The sequence below is a fragment of the Cardiocondyla obscurior genome, linkage group LG08 (genome assembly GCF_019399895.1).
Source record: "Cardiocondyla obscurior isolate alpha-2009 linkage group LG08, Cobs3.1, whole genome shotgun sequence".
Lineage (NCBI taxonomy): Eukaryota > Metazoa > Arthropoda > Insecta > Hymenoptera > Formicidae > Cardiocondyla > Cardiocondyla obscurior.
The window spans coordinates 4,801,669-4,821,345 of NC_091871.1; the positions used below are offsets into that span (position 1 = coordinate 4,801,669).

General features: G+C 32.6%; 6 protein-coding genes and 1 long non-coding RNA gene across 10 annotated transcripts in view; 4 read left to right on the forward strand and 3 right to left on the reverse strand.

Annotated features, from left to right (window-relative positions):
• The first annotated feature begins 32 nt into the window (after positions 1 to 32).
• On the forward strand, positions 33 to 1,108 carry LOC139104860 (uncharacterized). Its single transcript, XM_070660588.1, has 3 exons — positions 33 to 515; positions 706 to 844; positions 918 to 1,108. Exons 1-3 carry the CDS (start codon positions 81 to 83, stop codon positions 1,106 to 1,108), a joined length of 765 nt encoding a protein of 254 aa, XP_070516689.1. The 5' UTR covers positions 33 to 80.
• LOC139105073 (GPN-loop GTPase 1) lies at positions 426 to 3,467 on the reverse strand. The gene is made up of 5 exons (XM_070660967.1): positions 3,100 to 3,467; positions 2,741 to 3,029; positions 2,231 to 2,595; positions 1,843 to 2,072; positions 426 to 1,763 (listed from the first exon to the last, which is right to left on the reverse strand). The coding sequence occupies exons 2-5, from the start codon at positions 2,955 to 2,957 to the stop codon at positions 1,412 to 1,414; spliced, it is 1,164 nt and encodes a 387-aa protein (XP_070517068.1). The 5' UTR covers positions 2,958 to 3,029; positions 3,100 to 3,467; the 3' UTR covers positions 426 to 1,411.
• A 118-nt stretch (positions 3,468 to 3,585) lies between these two features.
• On the forward strand, positions 3,586 to 7,151 carry Noc2 (Nucleolar complex protein 2). Of its 2 annotated transcripts, none has more exons than XM_070661108.1 (12): positions 3,586 to 3,734; positions 3,871 to 4,063; positions 4,145 to 4,368; positions 4,436 to 4,545; positions 4,612 to 4,718; positions 4,791 to 4,945; positions 5,021 to 5,242; positions 5,331 to 5,519; positions 5,594 to 5,713; positions 5,782 to 5,913; positions 6,021 to 6,236; positions 6,348 to 7,151. In XM_070661108.1, exons 2-12 carry the CDS (start codon positions 3,898 to 3,900, stop codon positions 6,870 to 6,872), a joined length of 2,166 nt encoding a protein of 721 aa, XP_070517209.1. In that variant the 5' UTR covers positions 3,586 to 3,734; positions 3,871 to 3,897; the 3' UTR covers positions 6,873 to 7,151. The 2 variants fall into 2 exon arrangements, with proteins under 2 accessions (XP_070517209.1, XP_070517208.1); XM_070661107.1 differs by having other exon boundaries at positions 3,587 to 3,768.
• A 142-nt stretch (positions 7,152 to 7,293) lies between these two features.
• Positions 7,294 to 11,152, forward strand: Cpsf2 (cleavage and polyadenylation specificity factor subunit 2). Its single transcript, XM_070661106.1, has 10 exons — positions 7,294 to 7,744; positions 7,840 to 7,999; positions 8,075 to 8,426; positions 8,524 to 8,834; positions 8,917 to 9,176; positions 9,255 to 9,440; positions 9,872 to 10,241; positions 10,335 to 10,529; positions 10,605 to 10,742; positions 10,927 to 11,152. The coding sequence occupies exons 1-10, from the start codon at positions 7,596 to 7,598 to the stop codon at positions 11,017 to 11,019; spliced, it is 2,214 nt and encodes a 737-aa protein (XP_070517207.1). The 5' UTR covers positions 7,294 to 7,595; the 3' UTR covers positions 11,020 to 11,152.
• LOC139105189 (uncharacterized) overlaps positions 11,133 to 19,677 on the reverse strand; it is a 35,510-nt gene continuing 26,965 nt past the window's right edge. For both annotated transcript variants that reach the window (XR_011546138.1, XR_011546137.1), the window contains 2 exons: positions 11,335 to 11,440; positions 11,133 to 11,226 (listed from right to left, as the gene is read on the reverse strand). This is a non-coding gene — a long non-coding RNA (uncharacterized lncRNA). The remainder of the gene's footprint in view (positions 11,227 to 11,334; positions 11,441 to 19,677) is intronic.
• On the forward strand, positions 15,079 to 17,478 carry LOC139105173 (uncharacterized). Of its 2 annotated transcripts, none has more exons than XM_070661132.1 (2): positions 15,079 to 15,452; positions 15,548 to 17,478. In XM_070661132.1, the coding sequence occupies exon 2, from the start codon at positions 15,655 to 15,657 to the stop codon at positions 16,963 to 16,965; it is 1,311 nt and encodes a 436-aa protein (XP_070517233.1). In that variant the 5' UTR covers positions 15,079 to 15,452; positions 15,548 to 15,654; the 3' UTR covers positions 16,966 to 17,478. The 2 variants fall into 2 exon arrangements, with proteins under 2 accessions (XP_070517233.1, XP_070517234.1); XM_070661133.1 differs by having other exon boundaries at positions 15,079 to 15,415.
• LOC139105177 (NSFL1 cofactor p47) lies at positions 17,549 to 19,586 on the reverse strand. Its single transcript, XM_070661138.1, has 5 exons — positions 19,385 to 19,586; positions 18,572 to 19,001; positions 18,210 to 18,495; positions 17,920 to 18,123; positions 17,549 to 17,779 (listed from the first exon to the last, which is right to left on the reverse strand). Exons 1-5 carry the CDS (start codon positions 19,484 to 19,486, stop codon positions 17,650 to 17,652), a joined length of 1,152 nt encoding a protein of 383 aa, XP_070517239.1. The 5' UTR covers positions 19,487 to 19,586; the 3' UTR covers positions 17,549 to 17,649.

The window sequence follows — 19,677 nt, forward strand, 5'->3', positions numbered from 1 at the left end:
GGCACGTTCGAAACGGATACGCTATCGACGATTTGCGCGCGTTCGAATCCCGCGATCCGTATTTCATAGCAGCGACGAGGATGTACGAGGACTGCATGCTGCAATCGATGAGGTTCCCGCAGAAGCTCTGGCGAATAGTGAACGAATGCGAGACCGGAGCGATCCGGTGGGGCGCGAACCGCGATACCGTGCTCCTCGATTACAAAAAGTTCCAGGCGGAGTATCTGGACGCACGCCGACCGATCTTCAAGACGAGCAACATTACAAGCTTCATCAGGCAACTGAATCTCTACGGTTTCCGCAAAGTTACGTGCCGCGACCCTGTCTGTAACTCCTGTAATCCGTACGTACACGAGTTTGTACACGACAATTTTCGCTCCGATCGGAAAGACCTGCTAGCCAACGTGTGCCGAAAGGCCGCTGGAAAGAACCGATGCTCGCAGCACGAAACCGCGAGAAACGCGGAGAGTCCGCGATACGAGGCTAATCGAGTTTCTCGTTTAAAACTGTGCCAGGTATATTTATTAATTATAATATTTGTTGCGTGTAAACTTTTTATTTATTATGTACTAGAAAAGTTTTACTTTAAATTTAATTATTCATATTATTCATATTTATTTTATTATTTAATATGTAGTAATTAATATTGCTAGAAAAATATTTTATAACTTTTTGATGGTGTAATATAATTTATATTTGCAATAGTTGGCACTGACTAAAACTCTGGAACAAATTATACAAGAATATCGACAAAAATACGAACAAGAAAAAAATATGCAAGAAAAAGTGATTATAATAAAGAATAATTCCCCAAAGTGGATAAGAGATTCTCAAAAACATGCAGGTATAATTAAAATTAAATTTGATTATCTATTATTAGTGTAAAAAAAACCTAAATATTAATAATTGTGTTTCAGCTCCTGTTTTGTACGAGATTGAATTTAGTAATGCGCCGAATGGGAAACCTACTAAAGAACAAAGTGTAAAATATTCACTGGTTCCTGTTAAGACCAACACCACAACCGCATGCAAAACAATCTCATCGTTTTGGCGTAATGCTACGATGGATAAACGCCGTTTACAATTTAACTTCCAAAACGTTGAATAAAGTCAATGTTGAACTGCTGATTTCATTATTCTTTCAAACAGTGTTCACATTACTTACGATGTAAAATTACGATATTTGTTAAACTATGAATTAAGTTTAATAATTTAATAAAAACATATTTATTGATAGAAAATAAAGTCTTTCACACTGCTATTGTAAGATTTCCGTTATCAATTTGTAGTAGAATTAAAATTAATGTTAAGAGTTAAATTTTGAATGCCAAACATAAATTATTTTATAATGGGAAATAAATTAAGTAATTTTTTAATTCAAATGTTTTAAAAATATATTAAATGAATTATATCAATTTTTACTTGTACTAGCTTCAGATTCTTTTTCTTGTCCTTTCCTTATAATCTTTTCTAATGGTTTATAATATCTTTCAAAAGCCTTATGAAGTGGCACATCTTCGTCTTCCATTTCGGCTTTATCTTCTTTGAAATTATTTTCTGTTCCGTCTTCATCTTCACTTGATTCATTACACGAATGTTTCAAATAAATTTCCGAAGTGTCACGACCACTGTTAACTGTTGTTACAAAAGATACAGCTTCTCCCACTGCTGTTTTACTAGCTTTTTCTAATTGTTCTTTTTCAGTTTTTTTTCGTTGGGCTTCTTTCTCCGTTTTAATTTTTTCCCATTCTTTTTTGTAACTTCTGCAAAAAAAATTAGTTTCGTAAATAATAATATATGTAGCAATTTATATATACATTTAAAGTGAACAGTAGTTCTTACGTTTCATATTCATTTACAGCAGCTTCAACCAATTCCAAAAATTCATCAATTCCAGCACCCGTTACTGCGGAAACGCCGCAGCATCGCAAGTTACTATAAAATTCATCTAAAGCAAGTGCCATACTATGTGCAAGATTATTGATATAACCTTCACCCTTATCAAGTGCTTCTTGGAATGCTTCAAAATCGCGCATCCAGTCAATTGCATAACTATGTTCAACAACATCGATCTAAAATATATTAATAATTTATTATGTATTATGCCGCCAACTTAGTGACTCGAGTTAAGATACGCGACAATCTTGCTGCGCGTATGCTTAACGCGAGGCACTACTGCATCTCTTGAAAATTATTAAAATATATGTATATTATAAAGAGAATTAATTACCTTGTTCATAACTACAATAAAAGGTAGTTTAGTTTTATAAAGTATTGAACAAGCATACAACATATTTGACATGAATGTAACTGGATTAACACTTCTTACAGTGTCTATCACATATACAATAATTGTTGGAAACTGAGATGCTAACGTTTCTGTTATAATTGAGCCACTGGCTGACCATGTAAAGACCTCAATTTGTCCTGGTGTATCAAACACCACATAATTGTGGTCCTTATTAGCTTTGTTAATCAATTCAATGACCTGATGAAACTTTGTAGTAAAAAGATTTAAACTTGTAACTATACCACCATTTGGACCCAACTTGTATTGTTTCATTACTTCTTTGTAATTTACAGTGTCTTTTACATCTGAAAAGAAACATAATTCTCTTTAAAACAAATAATATGACAATCATGATATTACATAATTTAATAATGTTTATTATAATTGCATCTTTATATTCAACATGTAGAGTAGATTAAATAATATGATATTAATTAGATTAATTTTTACCAATGTTAGCTGGATATGGAACTTCTTTACAAGCAGGGTCTAAATTAATGACATATGGTTTTCCTATGTCATATAATTTAGAAACAAGTTTAGAAACAAATGATGTTTTTCCAGCACCAGCCATTCCAACAACAATGATGCAGGGTATCTTTTTTCCATCAGCAGATTCATCTTTTATTGTAGATGTGGTAGCTGAACCACTATCTGTCATTTCCATGGCATCAGAATTATTCTTAAAATTTGCTATTTATATATATCTGTTAACTTTTAATTTTGCATTATACTTTTACTGAAAACAAAAAAATATAATAAGACACTTTCTTTATATTAAAGAGTTAAAAAATAAGTAAAAAAATTACAATTGTCTCCAAAATGTTCTATTTATCAAAATAAATAATTATTATTCTTTTATATACAGTATTTTTATCTAATGCTGCGAATCGATTAGTTATTTTTGGAGGCTTGAAACCCATCAAAGACGTTTTCGCATCAAGTTCGTTTTACACACGTGTTGTAAAGCGTGCTGTCAATTCACTGTTAAGAAATTTAATAAAATATTTGCAGCGTACAACACTAGAAAAAATATTTTTATGGTTATGGTTATTATTTGGCGGTAGGCCTTTTTTCTTCCTCTTTTTCTTCGTAGCAGAGCCCAACTCGGAATCGCGGCACAATTCACGCGTAAAATACAGAGGCTCGTCTGTGTGAAGCCAACGCTTCGACTGCCGTCGGAATCCGACGGCAGTCGAAGCGTTGGCTTCACACGGACGAGTCTCTGTATTTGTACGCGTGGAAGCCGCGATTCCGAGTTGGACTCTCTGCTTCGTAGTTAGGTAGCGCCGCCTGAGCCACGATCTGGAAATAAGCGAAATAACGTGATGAAAAGTGGGGATCAATTTCAGGATCCAAACAGCACGTGGAAAGTTAGAATTTGTGTTTTAAATGTAGCATGCAGCGTCTATATATTAATAATATAGGAAATTAAAAATTACAGGTAAAGAAAACAAGGTTTATGATATATTAACGAGGTAATGTGTACATTTTTATTTAAAAGTTAATAGAGGTTATAAGAATGTTCGATTAATTCTGCTATATTTTTTACATATGTCTAATTATTGCTATTTTTTTAGATTATTAGGTTCAAATATAAGGTTAAAATGAAGGTAAAAAAAGCAAGTCAGAAACATCTTAACTCGTCAAAAAAATTAATAACGGCCAAGAAAAAGAAGAAAGATTTGAGCAAATTGAGTACAGAAGAGTTCTTTGAACAAAATTTTGATACAGATAGCGATGCAAGTGATAATGATAAGAAAAATAACACAAGTATGATCTGAAATATTTAGAGATTTTTTTATATTTTAAATTATGCATACTTTATTATTTATTGTTTTTTTTTTTATATAGAAATCAAAGATAAGGAACAGATGGATAGTGATAGTAGTGAAGATGACTTGGATCCTGAACAGCATAAACAGTCCTTGATGAGACTAAAAGATACTGACCCTGAGTTTTATAAATATTTGAAAGAAAATGATAAAAATCTTTTGGACTTTAGAGTGTCTGATGATGAAGATGATGACTCTTTAAATGATTCTGATAATAAACATGTTCCCAATGAGAATTTGGAGGTATTTATTTTTAATAGAAATGTTCTATTTTTTATATTTATTTATTTTTTAATATATTTATTTGTAGGTTGCCAGTGATGATAGTGATTTTCAGCCAGAAGAAACTGAAGGTGATTCTAAAAAGAAAATTACTCTACAATTATTGAAAACTTGGCAACAAAATATACAAACTGATAAGTAAGTTATGTAATTTATTATTTTACTGGATTAATAGCAAAATAATAATTTGTGTTTAATTTGTAGTTCAATAATTACTATCAAGTGTGCTGTAGATGCCTTTCATGCAGCTTTAGATAGTGTTGTGGTATTACCAGAGACAGATTCAGAATATAAAGTAGAAGGAAGTGCAAGTGAGTTAACTTCTGTTTTATGAAACTGATATGTCATAACCAATTTTACTAAATTTTTTTTTTTAATTCTAGCATTTAATGGTGTAATGCAACTATGTATAATGTATCTGCCCGATGCGTTTAAACGGTTTTTAAAACTGAATCCAGAATTACAGGAAGTACATAAATCTAAAAGATTCAGAAAAATACAAGCAGTTATAAAATTGTATCTGTCTGATTTAATCAAGGTATTTGCTGAATTTTTAATTATTTTATTTAACTTAAATAAACATTTAATATTGATAAACTTGTTATTGTTACAGTTATTACAAAGTGTAACATCACCTAGTATTCTTACGGTACTTTTAAAGCACTTACGTCAAATGATACCTTATACCCGCTCATTTTCGTCTTTAACTAAACCATTAGTAAAGATTTTAATCAAATTTTGGTCAACTGCAGAAGAAACTGTTCGAGTTACAGCCTTTTTAAATATATTAAATATTGCAACTAAAAAAGAATCTGTATTAGAAAAGCTATTAAAGGTGAGTGTTGTATGTGACAGTAGAAGGAATATTTGTAGATTATTATAATCAATTATTTGTATATGTTATAAAAATTGTTCTCTTTCAGACTATGTATGTCAAATATGTTCAAAATGCAAAGTTTGTTTCACCTAATACGTTACCAGGAATAAATTTTATGAAACATTCTTTGGTTGAAATTTATCTGCTTGATCATGATCTTTCATATAATCATGCCTTTTTATATATTAGACAATTAGCGATTAATTTAAGAAATGCGATAACGCTAAAGAAAAAGGTATTTACAACTTTAGTTGCATATTTTTGTAATATCTTGTTACATTTTTAAAAATTGGTTTATCTTTCTTTCAGGAAAATTTTCAGGCTGTATATAATTGGCAGTATATAAATTCTTTACGCTTTTGGACGGAAGTAATAATTAAATCGAAGACTAAATCGATGTTACGTTCGTTATTATATCCATTAGTGCAGGTATTAATTAATTTAAACATTTATATAAATTTCATAAAATAATTATATACTGAATTATTAATTGATAGATCATTATCGGAACAATAAAAGTTATTCCGACAGCACAATATTATCCGTTACGATTCCACTGCATTGAAATGTTGATAACCATTTCTAAGGAGACAGAAATATTTATACCTATTTTACCATTTCTTCTGGAGGTAATATTTTCAATTGTTAAATTATATTTGTATTTGTGGGATATAAAGTTTCACGTTTGCTCGTTATGTATATTTTGTTCCTTTTTTTTGTTAAATATTTTTTTTAGATATTGGATTCTTACAACTTTGATAAAAGACACAAAGCAGTTACAATGAAACCTATACCGCTTATTTGCATATTGAGAATGTCAAAATCACAATTGGCAGAAAATGGATTTAAGGATAGTATTATTGAAACTGTTTATCAATTTATATTAGAGAATGCAGCAAATGAAAGTCATAAAATATATTTTCCCGATGTGTACATACCGTGCATAATTCAGGTACTTAAAAAAACATAAAAAAAAATTAACTTAATCAAAAGTATTAAAAAACATAATTTTTATAATCGAGTATGTTACAAATTTTAAATTGATGTATATTTTATTTTGCAGTTAAAGGCATTTCTTAAAAAATGTCATGTAGCAGCGTATTGTAAAAAGATAAAACAACTTTTAAATATGATTGAAGAAAATAGAAAACACGTCGAAACTGAACGTTCTAAAATAACAATAAATCTGAAAAACACAGCAGAAATTACAAATTGGGAAAACAGAATAAAGGTGGACGGCACAGAAATAGCTAAATTTTATAACTCCTGGATTAAGATTCATAAATCTCAGACACTTAAACTTCTTACAAAGAACGAAGAAGGAACAGATGTGCTAAAGGGAATACCAAAAAAACATAAATTAGATAATCGAAACACAGAAGACAGTGAGGAAGAGAGCGAGTTTGAATTTCGATTAAAAGACACAGAATCCGAAACCGAAAAGAAAAAGACGAAAAGTTTGAAAGTAAATAAGACAAAAAAGCGCAAGAAAAATATGGAAAGCAAGATTAACGAAATCGAAGATGAAAATTTGCCAAGAGAGGACACAGATATTGTACAAGATATCAATAGTGATGATTGGAACTAAGAATTAAGATATATAATATTCAATTAATGATTATTGTGTAAAATAAATAATACATGCATTTTACGTTATCGTGTAAAATAAATAATACATGTATTTTACGTTATTGTGTAAAATTAATAATACAAGCATTTTATGTTATAAAATGTGTTGTAATAAATCTTTATTCTTACACTCGTACTAGTAATTATTTTAATATAAAATTTGTAATTGCATATTATATATCAAATAATGTAAAGATTTAACAAGAAATTAATGTAAAATAATTTAGTAAAAGAAATAAATCCTATTTAAAAAAAAAACGTAATTGAGCTGATTTAATTGCCGCTTCTCTCATTTAGTTGCCACGAGAGTCTGCTTTTGGTCATAAATATTCCTAAATTCCTAACCTTTTTCTAGAGAGGAAGAGTATGGCGTAAACCTGTATATCTGTGATTGTTACAGATATAAACGATATAAACTTTATCATTCTTTTTTTGTTTTATAACTTATTACACATTCTTATAGATTTTTAATACATAATTCGTGATCAATATAGTATAATGCAAGTTTAAATTTAATAATTTTCATCGTATTCGGCAAAATCAGTATACGGCATTATTTTGCAGGTTAAAATGATAGATATCAAGTTTTGATAAAATTAAAACACCTTTCGAAATTGTTTACTTAAAATTAATTGTAGTTATTTGTTTGTTTGAAATTGTCATTATTCAGAAAATATAAAAAATGACATCTATTATAAAACTTCATGCTATCTCTGGGGCTATGAATGAATCTCCACCTTGCTATATATTGCAAGTGGATGAACTGAGAATATTATTAGACTGTGGATGGGATGAAAACTTTGATCAAGACTTTATAAAAGAATTAAAAAGGTACTACTTTTAAAATAATAATAATATTAATTTAATATTATAATTTAATATTAAAATAATAATAATATTATATATTCACTTTTTTGTGTTTTTAGACATGTACATCAGATTGATGCAGTATTGCTCTCATATCCAGATCCCCTACATTTAGGTGCATTACCATATCTAGTAGGTAAATGTGGCTTAAATTGTCCCATATATGCTACCATACCTGTCTACAAAATGGGTCAAATGTTTATGTATGATATATATCAGGTATATTTTTTTACTGCATATAAAATTAAATATATTAAATTAGTACTTATATTTAAGATATTATAATGATTGCAGTCGCGTCACAATATGGAAGATTTTGATCTATTTACTTTGGACGACGTTGATGCTGCATTTGATAAAATTGTTCAACTAAAATATAATCAGAGTATATCAATGAAAGGTAAAGGCTATGGTGTTACATTAACACCCTTGCCAGCAGGCCATATGATTGGTGGGACAATTTGGAAAATTGTCAAAGTTGGAGAAGAGGACATAATATATGCTGTAGACTTTAATCATAAAAAAGAACGTCACCTAAATGGTTGTGAATTGGAAAGGTTACAGAGACCGTCGCTACTGATAACAGATGCCTTTAATGCCACATACCAACAAGCTAGACGAAGAACAAGGGATGAAAAATTAATGAGTTAGTTTCACATTTTTTTAATCAAAATTATAAGTTAAAAATCGAAAAATTGAGAGATGTATTATTGCATTTTTAATGTGTTATTTTTGTGATTTAGCTAATATCTTACAAACATTACGAGGCGGTGGAAACGTATTGGTCAGTGTAGACACTGCTGGTCGTGTATTAGAATTGGCACACATGTTGGATCAGCTGTGGCGTAATAAGGAATCCGGATTACTTGCTTATTCATTAGCACTTCTTAATAACGTGAGCTACAATGTTGTAGAATTTGCAAAATCACAAATTGAATGGATGAGTGATAAATTAATGAGAAGCTTTGAAGGTGCGCGCAACAATCCATTTCAATTTAAACATTTACAACTTTGTCATAGTATGGCTGAATTGAATCAAGTTCCAAGCCCAAAGGTAAAAAAAAAGCATTAAAAATTATGCAGTTTTTAAATTTTCTTCTTATTTTATTCAAAAATTAATTTTTTATTATATTTAGGTGGTTCTCGCAAGTACTCCTGATATGGAATGCGGATTTTCCCGTGAATTATTTTTACAGTGGTGTACTAATCCACAAAACAGTATTATATTAACGAGTAGGACGTCTCCTGGTACACTTGCTAGAGATTTAGTAGAGAAAGGAGGTAATCGAAATATTACCCTGGAAGTAAGAAGACGAGTGAGACTCGAAGGAATTGAACTGGAAGAATATCAGAAAAGAGAAAAGTTAAAACAGGAACAGATGAAACAGGAGCAAATGTATATATCCACCTATTATTATTTAATTAAAAATTTAATTATGCTTATAATATGTTTAATGTTATAATATTTTATTAGGGAAACTGCGGACGTAAGTTCCGAATCGGAAGACGAAATAGAAGTTGGTAGCGGGAGGGGAAAACACGATTTACTAGTAAAGCAGGAAAGTAAACCTGGCTTTTTTAAACAAAGTAAAAAGCAACATCCTATGTTTCCATTTGTGGAAGAAAAAATTAAAATAGACGAATATGGAGAAATCATAAAGTAAGGATATTTATGTCTCTGGATATTTTTAATACAAGACGTTAAACAAATATTCGAAATGTTTACTAAAACAATTATTTAATTATTTGTAATTTAATACTATATAATTAATAATTCTATTTACTTGTTTGATTGATTATTTTTATGAATGTGTACACCGAAGCAGATATGATATTTTTTGTGACGAAAGCGGCTAGTAGCGTACGTAATCTTAGGCAGTAAAAGCAGAGGATGAGAAAACGGGGAGAAATCAGTCATCGGCAAACCGGCCGGCGCGGTATATACATGCAGTACATGTGAAACTGCGCACACGACGCTAAAGTCACGTTCGCTAGCTGCCGTCGCCATATCTGCTTTTCAGCGTACTAAATTACATATGTTTATATTATTTAATATTATTTAATATTATTTAATATTATTTAATATTACAGACCAGAGGATTATAAAATAGCAGAGGCAGTACCCGAGGTGGAAGATAATAAAGAAAATATAGAAATGAAGCAGGAAGAAGCGAATTATCATCCAGAAGTAGCTATGGATATTCCGACGAAATGCGTACAAGTTTCGCGTACGATGACTGTTAATGCGGCGGTAACGTATATAGATTTTGAAGGTAGATCTGACGGTGAATCTCTACAGAAAATTTTAGCACAGCTAAGACCGAGAAGAGTTGTCTTAGTTAGAGGTTCGCCTAAAGATACGGAGATACTCGCACAACAAGCGCAAAGTACCGGTGCAAGAGTATTTATTCCCGGCAAAGGAGAGACGTTAGACGCCACAACGGAAACACACATTTATCAAGTAATTGTAATTTTTATTGTTATTAATTAATTATAAAGTTTTTTACTCTTTTATTTGTGTCATTATTGCATGAGATATTTCTTTTGACCGTAGGTACGTTTAACTGACGCTCTAGTAAGCGGATTGAATTTCTCAAAAGGTAAGGGCGATTCGGAAGTGGCATGGGTAGACGCAATGATAATGGCGCGTGATCAAATTTGTCGAGATGCAATTGCTGATACTGAATCTGAAAACGCAATTGACGAAAGTGACAAAATACTGACTTTAGAACCTTTGCCATTGAATGAGGTAAAATAAAAATTTTACAAGTGAAAATGGTGTGAGAGAGTAATTCAATTTATACAATAAATTGTATTTCTACAGGTTCCCGGTCATCAAACTACATTTATAAATGAATTAAAATTATCCGATTTTAAACAGATCCTGAATAGAAGTAATATTCCATCGGAATTTAGCGGAGGAGTATTATGGTGTTGCAATAACACTATAGCCGTTAGAAGGGTTTGTTTCACTTACGACATAAATAAAAACGATTTTATTTATAGTGCCTGTTCACATTTTGCACTTTTATTCTTTTAAATTATTTTTGTCTTTTGTTTTAAATATAATAAATTCCAAAAGTACGCGCAATAATTCTGATACAAAAATATTGTATTCAAATAAGTAATTGTTGTTTTTATTTTAGCATGAAGGTGGGAAAGTAATATTGGAAGGCTGCATTTCTGAGGATTACTACAAAGTTCGAGACCTATTGTATGATCAATATGCAATTGTATAGATAATGCATTGTATGTACTTGCATATTAAAAAAAATTAAATATTTGTGATACATGATAATTATAAATAAGTTTTTTATTACCTTATTTACTAAAAGAATCCATGCGCGCGTTATTTTTTAAAAAACCCCAATTACAATAGACGAAAAGAAAATCATGTCTTACCAATCTGTATGAGTTTCAGCGGAGTTCTAAAGTTCTGCCGGTGACTGTAACATAAAATGAAACATATTAATGTAGATATGTTAGCATTTAAATTAATGTAAAGATAAAGCTTTATTTTAATAAAGATTTTATAAAAAATAATTAATTCTCACCTAAAAGTTGCTCCGCCGATGCATGATACCCTTCCTGGTCCTCCTCCTCTTCTCAGGATGTCTGCGGAATGTCGGGTCGGTCCTTCCTTTAATGCTAGAGTACTATCTGAAACAGAAAAATTACAATTAATATTCTGTTCCGTTCGATGTCTTATTGAGCTATCGATTTCTTGAATCAAAATCAAAAATTTAATGAGAAAGGCGATAACGCGTTCTAAAGCGCGGTAAAAATAAAACGCGGGATAGTGAAATTATGATTAATATTCTGTTTTATTCGATTATTATTGAGCTATCGATTACTCAAGTCAAATTCAAAAATTTAACGAAAAAGGTGGTTGCGTGTTTTGAATAACGGTAAAGGTAAAAAGCGGGATAGTGAATACCCCCCGGTGGGGGTAACACAAGGGGGTAAAGAATATCCCGCGCGATAGTAGGGAAAACATTGAAGGGGTTGGGGGAAGTTTTCGCGGTCATTCTACCGACGACTTTTGACCGCGCAACAAGGTGACGTGGACCTCGCTTGAAGTGACAGTTAGATTCTTGTGTCGGGATTCAAGGTTAATAGGAAGTGTCGTGGACTATCCCGCGAGTGTCTACCGCGTTAGGAATATTTTATATCGCGGCGCGTTTTATACCGGTGCTTCGTGCAAGTTTTGTGTCGTTCGTTACACCGACCGAAGTATTAAAGTGACAGTTAGACCGCGCTTACGTCTCAGGGTCGTGTTTAAAGATTTAACGGAAGTGTCGTGAATATCCCGCGAGTGATCTAGTGCGCGGAGAACGTTATTTTATTATAAAACAAGGATGCTTTTTCGTGATCGGAATATTGTTTCGCGCTTTCGGGATATAGTAATTCGCGTTTCAATTTATTTTTTAATTGATCGTCGTACAGCCGGAGTACGCGTTATCTCTTGCGGAGTGTCGATTTTCTGTCTGGTAAGACGTGCTAATAGTGTATAGTGACCGGCAATGATGACCTGACTCACTGTGGTGACAGCGACTAACGCGCGTGAGCTAGGGTGGAGTTAGCCTTACCGCGGATCGTGTACGTGAACCTTGGAGTATCGAGAGAGCGAGAGAACGAGGAAAGTTGGAGGAAGGCATTCATGTTTGTTCTGTTCGCGACGTGTGAGAGAGAACGCATGAGTGATCGCTAAGAAATCATTATAGGCGCCTCTAATGATTTCTTAACGATCACTCGTGCGTTCTCTCTCACATGCACGGTCGCGAACAGAACAGAGCATGAAGATGCCTTCCTTCAACTTTTCCCTCGTTTTCTCGTTTCTTTCGGTACTTCAGGACTCACGTACGCGATCCGCGGTAAGGCCTGACGCACTTTACCCTAGCTTACGCGCGTTAGTTGCCGTTGCCGCAATGAGTCATGCCGTTATTAAAGGTCACTACTATTACATGCAATTCGGGAAACGGTATCTTCTGCTTGAGAAATTCGCGTTACGCCGGATTGTGCGATGCGTATTTTAGTAGTTTTAAATTTCTATTTAAACAATTTTTTCTTGTTTTATAATAATTTAAACTATGAGTCATAGTGTAATAAAGTGCGCGGTGAATATGAGTCATAGTGTTATGAAGTGCGCGGTGATAATTATGTGAGTGAGTGTGAGTGTGAGTGTACAGTGTCGCGTTTATGTATATAATACGGGATGCCGTGTTTAAGTTATTACAAAACAAGGTCGCTTTTCTCGTTATCGGAATATTGTTTCGCGCTTTCGGGATATAGTAATTCGCGTTTTTAATTTATTTTTTAAGGGATCGTCGTACAGCCCGGAGTATTCGTCGGTCCCTCGCGGAGTGTCGTTTTCTGTTTCGTTAGCCGTGACTGATAGTGCGTGCGCTACTGCACGCAATTCGGGAAATTGGCATCTGCTGCTTGAGAGATTCGCGTTACGCCGGATTGTGCGACGCGTATTTTAGTAGTTTTAAAGTCCTATTCGAACAATTTTTTTCTTGTTTTATAATAATTTAAACTAGGTATGAGTGATAGTGTAATAAAGTGCGCGGTGAATATGAGTCATAGTGTTATGAAGTGTTATGAAGTGTTATGAAGTGTTATGAAGTGCGCGGTGAATATTATGTGAGTGAGTGTGAGTGAGTGTGAGTGTACAGTTTCGCGTTTTTGTTTATAATACGGGGTGCCGTGTTTTAATAATAATTTAAACTGTGAGTGATAATGTAAACTAACGAGTGATAATTTAAATTATGAGTGATAGCGTTAGGGGTTAATGACAGTATTTCGCGAGAGTTTCCAGTGCGCGAAAAGATGACTCGACGACGACGACGACCTCCCATCTGAGAGGAGGAGCAGGCCCGGGGGGTATCCTGCATCGGCGGAGCAACTTTAAGGTAAGCATTAATTTTTAAATCAAAATCTTTATCAAAAAGAAACTAACATGTCTGAATTAATATTTTCCTATTTATGTTACAGTCACCGGCAACAACTCCGCTGAAGCTCATGCAGATTCGTGAGTCGCATGCTTTTTTTTTTTTTTTTTACAAATTTCTTATTTAATTGTTTTTATTTCTTTTTATTTTAATTGTTATATTACATATATTTTATGTATATTTATATATTTTTATATGCATATGCTTTAATATATATTACTTTCAGAGAAATAATGCTTTTTTTTACAAATTTTCTATTTAATTGTCTTTATTTCTTTTTATTTTAATTGTTATATTACATATGTTTAATGTATACTTATATATTTTTATATGCATATGCTTTAATATATATTACTTTCAGAGAAATAATGCTTTTTTTTACAAATTCTCTATTTAATTGTCTTTATTTCTTTTTATTTTAATTGTTATATTACATATGTTTAATGTATACTTATATATTTTTATATGCATATGCTTTAATATATATTACTTTCAGAGAAATAATGCTTTTTTTACAAATTCTCTATTTAATTGTCTTTATTTCTTTTTATTGTAATTGTTATATTACATATGTTTAATGTATACTTATATATTTTTATATGCATATGCTTTAATATATATTACTTTCAGAGAAATAATGCTTTTTTTACAAATTCTTTATTTCATTGTCTTTATTTCTTTTTATTTTAATTGTTATATTACATATGTTTTATGTATACTTATATATTTTTATATGCATATGCTTTAATATATATTATTTTCAAAGAAATAATGCTTTTTTTGCAAATTTTTTATTTAATAAATTAAATAAGACAGCTGTCTTATTTCCTTGAATTAAAATACAGGCGCGCGCCTGTATACATATATTAAATATATTTATTTGCACTAATATTATATTGCTTTAAGTGAAATGATGTGTAGGATGCATCAAAAATTTTTAACCACACCGGTTGTACTTACAGAAAATATTAAAAATATGTACAACCGACAGTCCGCAGTCTGTTTAAGTGGGACGGAAAATTTTTGTTGCATTGCACATAAAAAATTTACATTAACACATTATACCTTGAACATTTCGGACCAAACACAATTCGGTGACTCGGATTTCGTACTATTTAAAATTATTTAAGACTCCGCGATGTTACCGAGAAGCGGATCTGAGATATCTGCCGGCGACGCCACAAAAGAACAGGACAGACAGTGTATAGGTCTGGCCTGTTCTTCTATCGGACGGCAGCCGAAACGCTGGCTTCACACGGACGAGCCTCTATCTGTACGCATGGAAGTCGCGATTCCGAGTTGGGTTCTCTGCGTCCGAGGCATTAGCAGGCGCTACGAGCATACACGGACACGGCATTGTGCCTAGTGTACGTATGTTGCCTGTCTAAAATCTGCGACCACTGCTTGGAACTTGAAAAAATTCGCCACCCAGTAGCCAATCAGCACAAGAATTTAACGCGCATGAAATCTAATCTACCTTAGTGTGTTCAATATAACTCGTTGATGCTTGTGTAAATACATATTTTTTTAATGTTGTATGTCGTAATTAAGTCAATCATTAAACAATAAACTATAAAAATATATCTGAAGTGTCTTAATGCAATTTTGATTTACGTCTGTATTAAAAATCGAAGAATTTGATGACAAATAAAACGGAGATTTGGTTATAAAATAATCATAGGTGAGAAATAATACATTTCCAATTAAAATAATGACATGTAAGTAAAAAGTAAAGGAATATATATTAATTATGTATATTAGTAATTAATAGTCGTAAATATTTTAAGGTTAAGTAACATATATTTTCTTTCAGAATGTTCTCTATGCACGGTTGCATAACAAGGATTATAAAATGGAATATTACATATAAGAAGTTGACTTTTAAAGATATTATATAAGATTAAAATAATCATCGACAATATGAGAAAATATTATCAAGCTGCATTAACTGTTACAGCTGTAGTGAGTCTGATATCTTTACTTATTTATATACATGAATATAACAAGCTCAGGTATGTCTTAGAAGTTTTTAATTACTTTGGACAACCTGGGCCGAGAAAAGCTGATGCTAGTTGTGCAAACGTTAGTTCAAGCTTTACCTCATTTAGTGCCAAATTTGACGAACCAATTCCTTCTTGGCAACATCTAGAAGATGATCTGTACATATATTCTGCATATAGCATCAATGAGAAAGAGATTCGAGCAGTTGGACTTGGGACCAGAAGTAGTATTTCGAATGTACAATGTCTTGTCTATTTCGAGGATGAGAGTAAACCTATATTGGGAAGTTTTAAATTTAATCCCATTGGCAATGCAGTTGTTTCAAATTTAAGAGAAGGTTTAAGATATGGAGGATATCATTTTGTTTGTACATACACTAGCGACAAAACTCCCACTGGAATAACATTTGTTAAAAAATCTAACAAATACCTTAATTATGCACCAATTTTTTCAATAAAAATACAGCCACAGAGTTTGAGCCACAGCAGGATAGCAGTGTGTGTTACACAATCATTGATAAAGCCAACAAAGTCAATAGATATGATAGGCTTTATTGCTTTCCATGCATTAATTGGAATGGATAACTTTATTATATATGATTCCGGAATTCCAAATGAATTTAATAGCAAATTAAAAGAAATGGCAAATGATCCAACTTCTTTTTGGAAATTTACTTATACTGTTGTACCATGGAATTTTCCTTTCACAGAAATCGATCAAAATGTCATAAGAGAAATCATTGAGACAGATTGCTTATACCGTACATATAATAATGCTGCATATGCAATTACTCTCTCATGGAACGAATACGTAAATTTAAAATACCATCATGCAACAATTGATTTACTGGCAGACTACAAAAAAACCAACAAAATGGTAGCTGATCGTTACAAACTACAATTGACGACTTTTTGCACACAGCAAGCCGACAATAAACAATATGCCAATTCTACCCTAATAGTATTGAAAAAAACAAAAACAAGTGAAAATATTCTGGAAGATCGTTCCATTTGTATTCACAAACCTTTTGTGACATTACAAAAATCTCGCGTATATGTTAAAGAGATAGGAAAAAATTTAATTGCTGTGAATCAATATAAGTATTGTAATAATTATAAAGAGACTAAAGAAATAGAAGATCTCACAATTTTGAGATTTGCCCAAGATATACAAAACTCATCGATTCTTAGGAAGTATCTTGGACGATACAATGCGCTCAGAGCTGTATAAATAGTGACTATATTTTTTTACAGCTCTGAATGTGCTTGATGCAAATATAAAGTAAAATAAAATTTTGCATGATTAATATGAAATCAATTAATATTTGCACAAGCTTAGATAATGCTCCTTTGTATTTTACTCATATATATGAATATTTCGTAATTATATGCCGTCTTTCATCCTAGGTGCCTTAATCATTACATCATAGTTACACAACTAGTCGTGACATGTTCAGCTATTTTAATATTTTGTATACATTTCAAATCTTAAACTTAAGCTATAATAAAAGCATTCCTACTTGTTTGACAGCTTCACATCTTTGTATTTGTTATGTCGTGATATATAAGAGCGAACTTACATATGTACATACAATGTACACAAAAAGCGTAATCTTATTAGAGATATAACAATTTTTAACTAATGCTTAATAAAAATCAAATAAAAAATTTTGTGTTTAGTTTTAAGACTTTTGTAGTAATTTTAAATACTGTTGAACTTGAAATAAATTAACATACATTTATATTCACAGGAAATAGGTATATTATATATAGGTATATAAAGAATACAGTAAGAAAAAAAGGTGCTATATATATTCCTAATAAAAATACATAGAAATTTTATTATTTTCAAGCGATTTAACATATATTTGGTGTCTAATCGTTACATCATTCAATCTAGGAATTTAGAAAAAGTTTATTTCAGTCGTTGCATTATAGCCGAATTTTGTAAACCTGCCTCTTCAATCGTTTTATCTTCCGCAAGCTCTTTTGTTGGATACACAGTTAATAAACTGAAATCCCTTAGAGCATACTGAGGTCTCATACTGATATTGAATGTTAAGAAAATTTTATCTCATTTTTAATTTTTCTATATTAATTATCCTAGAAACAAAGCATTATTAATGTTATTAACTTTAATTTTTATCTATTAATTAAAAAGCACTTTAAGCATATTAAAGGATACGTTATTATATATCGTCTAATATCGGCAACTGTATGCGATAGATTGAATTGAGCCTTCACAACACTGCCGTCTGCAAGACGGATTTGTAATGTTGTAGTCTCCTTTGAGGCATCTAATTCCAATTCTTTTTTCGCTTGAGCTTCATTGGCAGCTTGATCAGCAGGATCTGTTGGAACCGTCATGCCAACGGTAGCTGGCGATGGACTAAAATATTACATTACAGAAATTCGGAAAATATAGAAATTAAATCCGTGAAATTAACCGTATTGTGAAATAAATTTTTTAAATACCTTCCTAGCATGTGCCCTTTTCCCGAAAAGGCTTTCACCTTACTTTTTGGTGGGACATAAATTTCATGACGATGATCTTCCATATCAAGTCTTACTTCTGCACCTTGTACCTGTTGACGAATTTCCGCTGGGATCTCACCTCGTTTTATGGCATCTAAGAAGTCTTTGTTCTCAGCCTCATCATATGATCGTATCTCACTATCATTTATTGTAAATCCATCTTTCCACATTTTCAATACAATGAGACCATTTGAAGATTGTTGATCCATGTTTGTTCCCATCACCACTGTTGTACAAAAAGAATGTAATAAATATTGGTAATTTTTTACTGTCAATTTTTAATAATAAAAGCTTGAAAATACCTTCACTGTCTGAACTAGTTTGACCTAATTTATATCCTGTGCCTCTGAATGTGTTTGGTCTCTGTTGACCACCTATTTTTGGGGAATCCGCAGCAATGGATTGCTCCTGACATGACTTGAACATGTCACTGATGATATCCTTTTTCTTCTTTCCAGGCCCTAAAACTTGCTGTCCACTGTGCTCAGATCCACCGGCGTAAAACGCTTGTCCCTCCTCCTCTTCAGAACTACTATCGCTATGCTGAAGATCGTTTAACGTTCCGAATTTGGGCTTCAGTTTGGTACCCCTAGACTCGGTCGAGTCGGATTTCGTTTGCTTATTCGACATTGCGGCCGCGTTACCCTCTGACCCTTCCGGCTCCTGTATATCGTGGCTCTCAGTCACCAGTTCAGCTGGCTCATCGTTTTCGTAGAAACTGGTGAGGGCAACCTAGAAAGGATACTACGTGCCAACGCGTGCGATAAGACTGTCGAAATCTTCGATAATCTTGTTACACGAAGAAACTTTACAGCGTGCGCGGTAAAATTTGCGATGCAAAACTCAAATTTTGCCGGTAATCGTTACCATGATATTCGTCACGGAATTAATCGCGAGCTCCAGGAGCTACGTGTAAAGGTACGCTAACGCGTCGAAGGTAACGGCCGAAAGGCAGCGAGGAACGGTAAATGATACGACAGCTAGGTTATGAAACTCTTGTCGAGATTATTGCAACGGAACGGCTGTTAATTTTTTCCTCTCTTTTCTCGCGTTGTGTGTGAACAAGGGAGGTATCTCGGTCTCCTCGGGGCATTTTGTAAAATGTGCTGTCTCACCTCGAGCTGCCAAGCAGATGACTCAAGGTAAAATAGCGCTCTCTCGGCGTCAACCCCAGTCACATCCGCGAATTGCGAGACCAGCTCGTCGCGGCTCGCCATTCTCTGTGAATCTTAGAAAACTCACGATCTCGGTCCACTGCTTTTCTTTCTTTCTTTCCGTTTTTTGACCCTCGGTCACGACTGGTCACGACGAATCCACCCTGCGTGACAAAGCTCTCACGTCAATTTTCTCGATCCTGTCCGCTTGTCATTCCTCTCGGTTCCACGCGGAATCGAACCGGATGTGAAAG

Bases quoted from the DNA above. Each gene is read 5' to 3' on its own strand.
- LOC139104860 (XM_070660588.1), top strand. From the start codon at position 81: ATGTACGAGGACTGCATGCTGCAATCGATGAGGTTCCCGCAGAAGCTC. The intron at 516-705 runs GTATATTTATTA...TATTTGCAATAG, and splicing joins CTCGTTTAAAACTGTGCCAG to TTGGCACTGACTAAAACTCT. The intron at 845-917 runs GTATAATTAAAA...ATTGTGTTTCAG, and splicing joins AGATTCTCAAAAACATGCAG to CTCCTGTTTTGTACGAGATT.
- LOC139105073 (XM_070660967.1), bottom strand. From the start codon at position 2,957: ATGGAAATGACAGATAGTGGTTCAGCTACCACATCTACAATAAAAGAT. The intron at 2,073-2,230 runs GTAATTAATTCT...AATATATTTTAG, and splicing joins TTATTGTAGTTATGAACAAG to ATCGATGTTGTTGAACATAG. The intron at 1,764-1,842 runs GTAAGAACTACT...TTTTTTTTGCAG, and splicing joins GCTGTAAATGAATATGAAAC to AAGTTACAAAAAAGAATGGG.
- Noc2 (XM_070661108.1), top strand. From the start codon at position 3,898: ATGAAGGTAAAAAAAGCAAGTCAGAAACATCTTAACTCGTCAAAAAAA. The intron at 4,064-4,144 runs GTATGATCTGAA...TTTTTTATATAG, and splicing joins TGATAAGAAAAATAACACAA to AAATCAAAGATAAGGAACAG. The intron at 5,914-6,020 runs GTAATATTTTCA...TATTTTTTTTAG, and splicing joins TTTTACCATTTCTTCTGGAG to ATATTGGATTCTTACAACTT.
- Cpsf2 (XM_070661106.1), top strand. From the start codon at position 7,596: ATGACATCTATTATAAAACTTCATGCTATCTCTGGGGCTATGAATGAA. The intron at 8,000-8,074 runs GTATATTTTTTT...TAATGATTGCAG, and splicing joins TTATGTATGATATATATCAG to TCGCGTCACAATATGGAAGA. The intron at 9,177-9,254 runs GTATATATCCAC...ATATTTTATTAG, and splicing joins CAGATGAAACAGGAGCAAAT to GGAAACTGCGGACGTAAGTT.
- LOC139105173 (XM_070661132.1), top strand. From the start codon at position 15,655: ATGAGAAAATATTATCAAGCTGCATTAACTGTTACAGCTGTAGTGAGT.
- LOC139105177 (XM_070661138.1), bottom strand. From the start codon at position 19,486: ATGGCGAGCCGCGACGAGCTGGTCTCGCAATTCGCGGATGTGACTGGG. The intron at 19,002-19,384 runs GTGAGACAGCAC...TATCCTTTCTAG, and splicing joins CATCTGCTTGGCAGCTCGAG to GTTGCCCTCACCAGTTTCTA. The intron at 18,496-18,571 runs GTATTTTCAAGC...TTTGTACAACAG, and splicing joins AACTAGTTCAGACAGTGAAG to TGGTGATGGGAACAAACATG.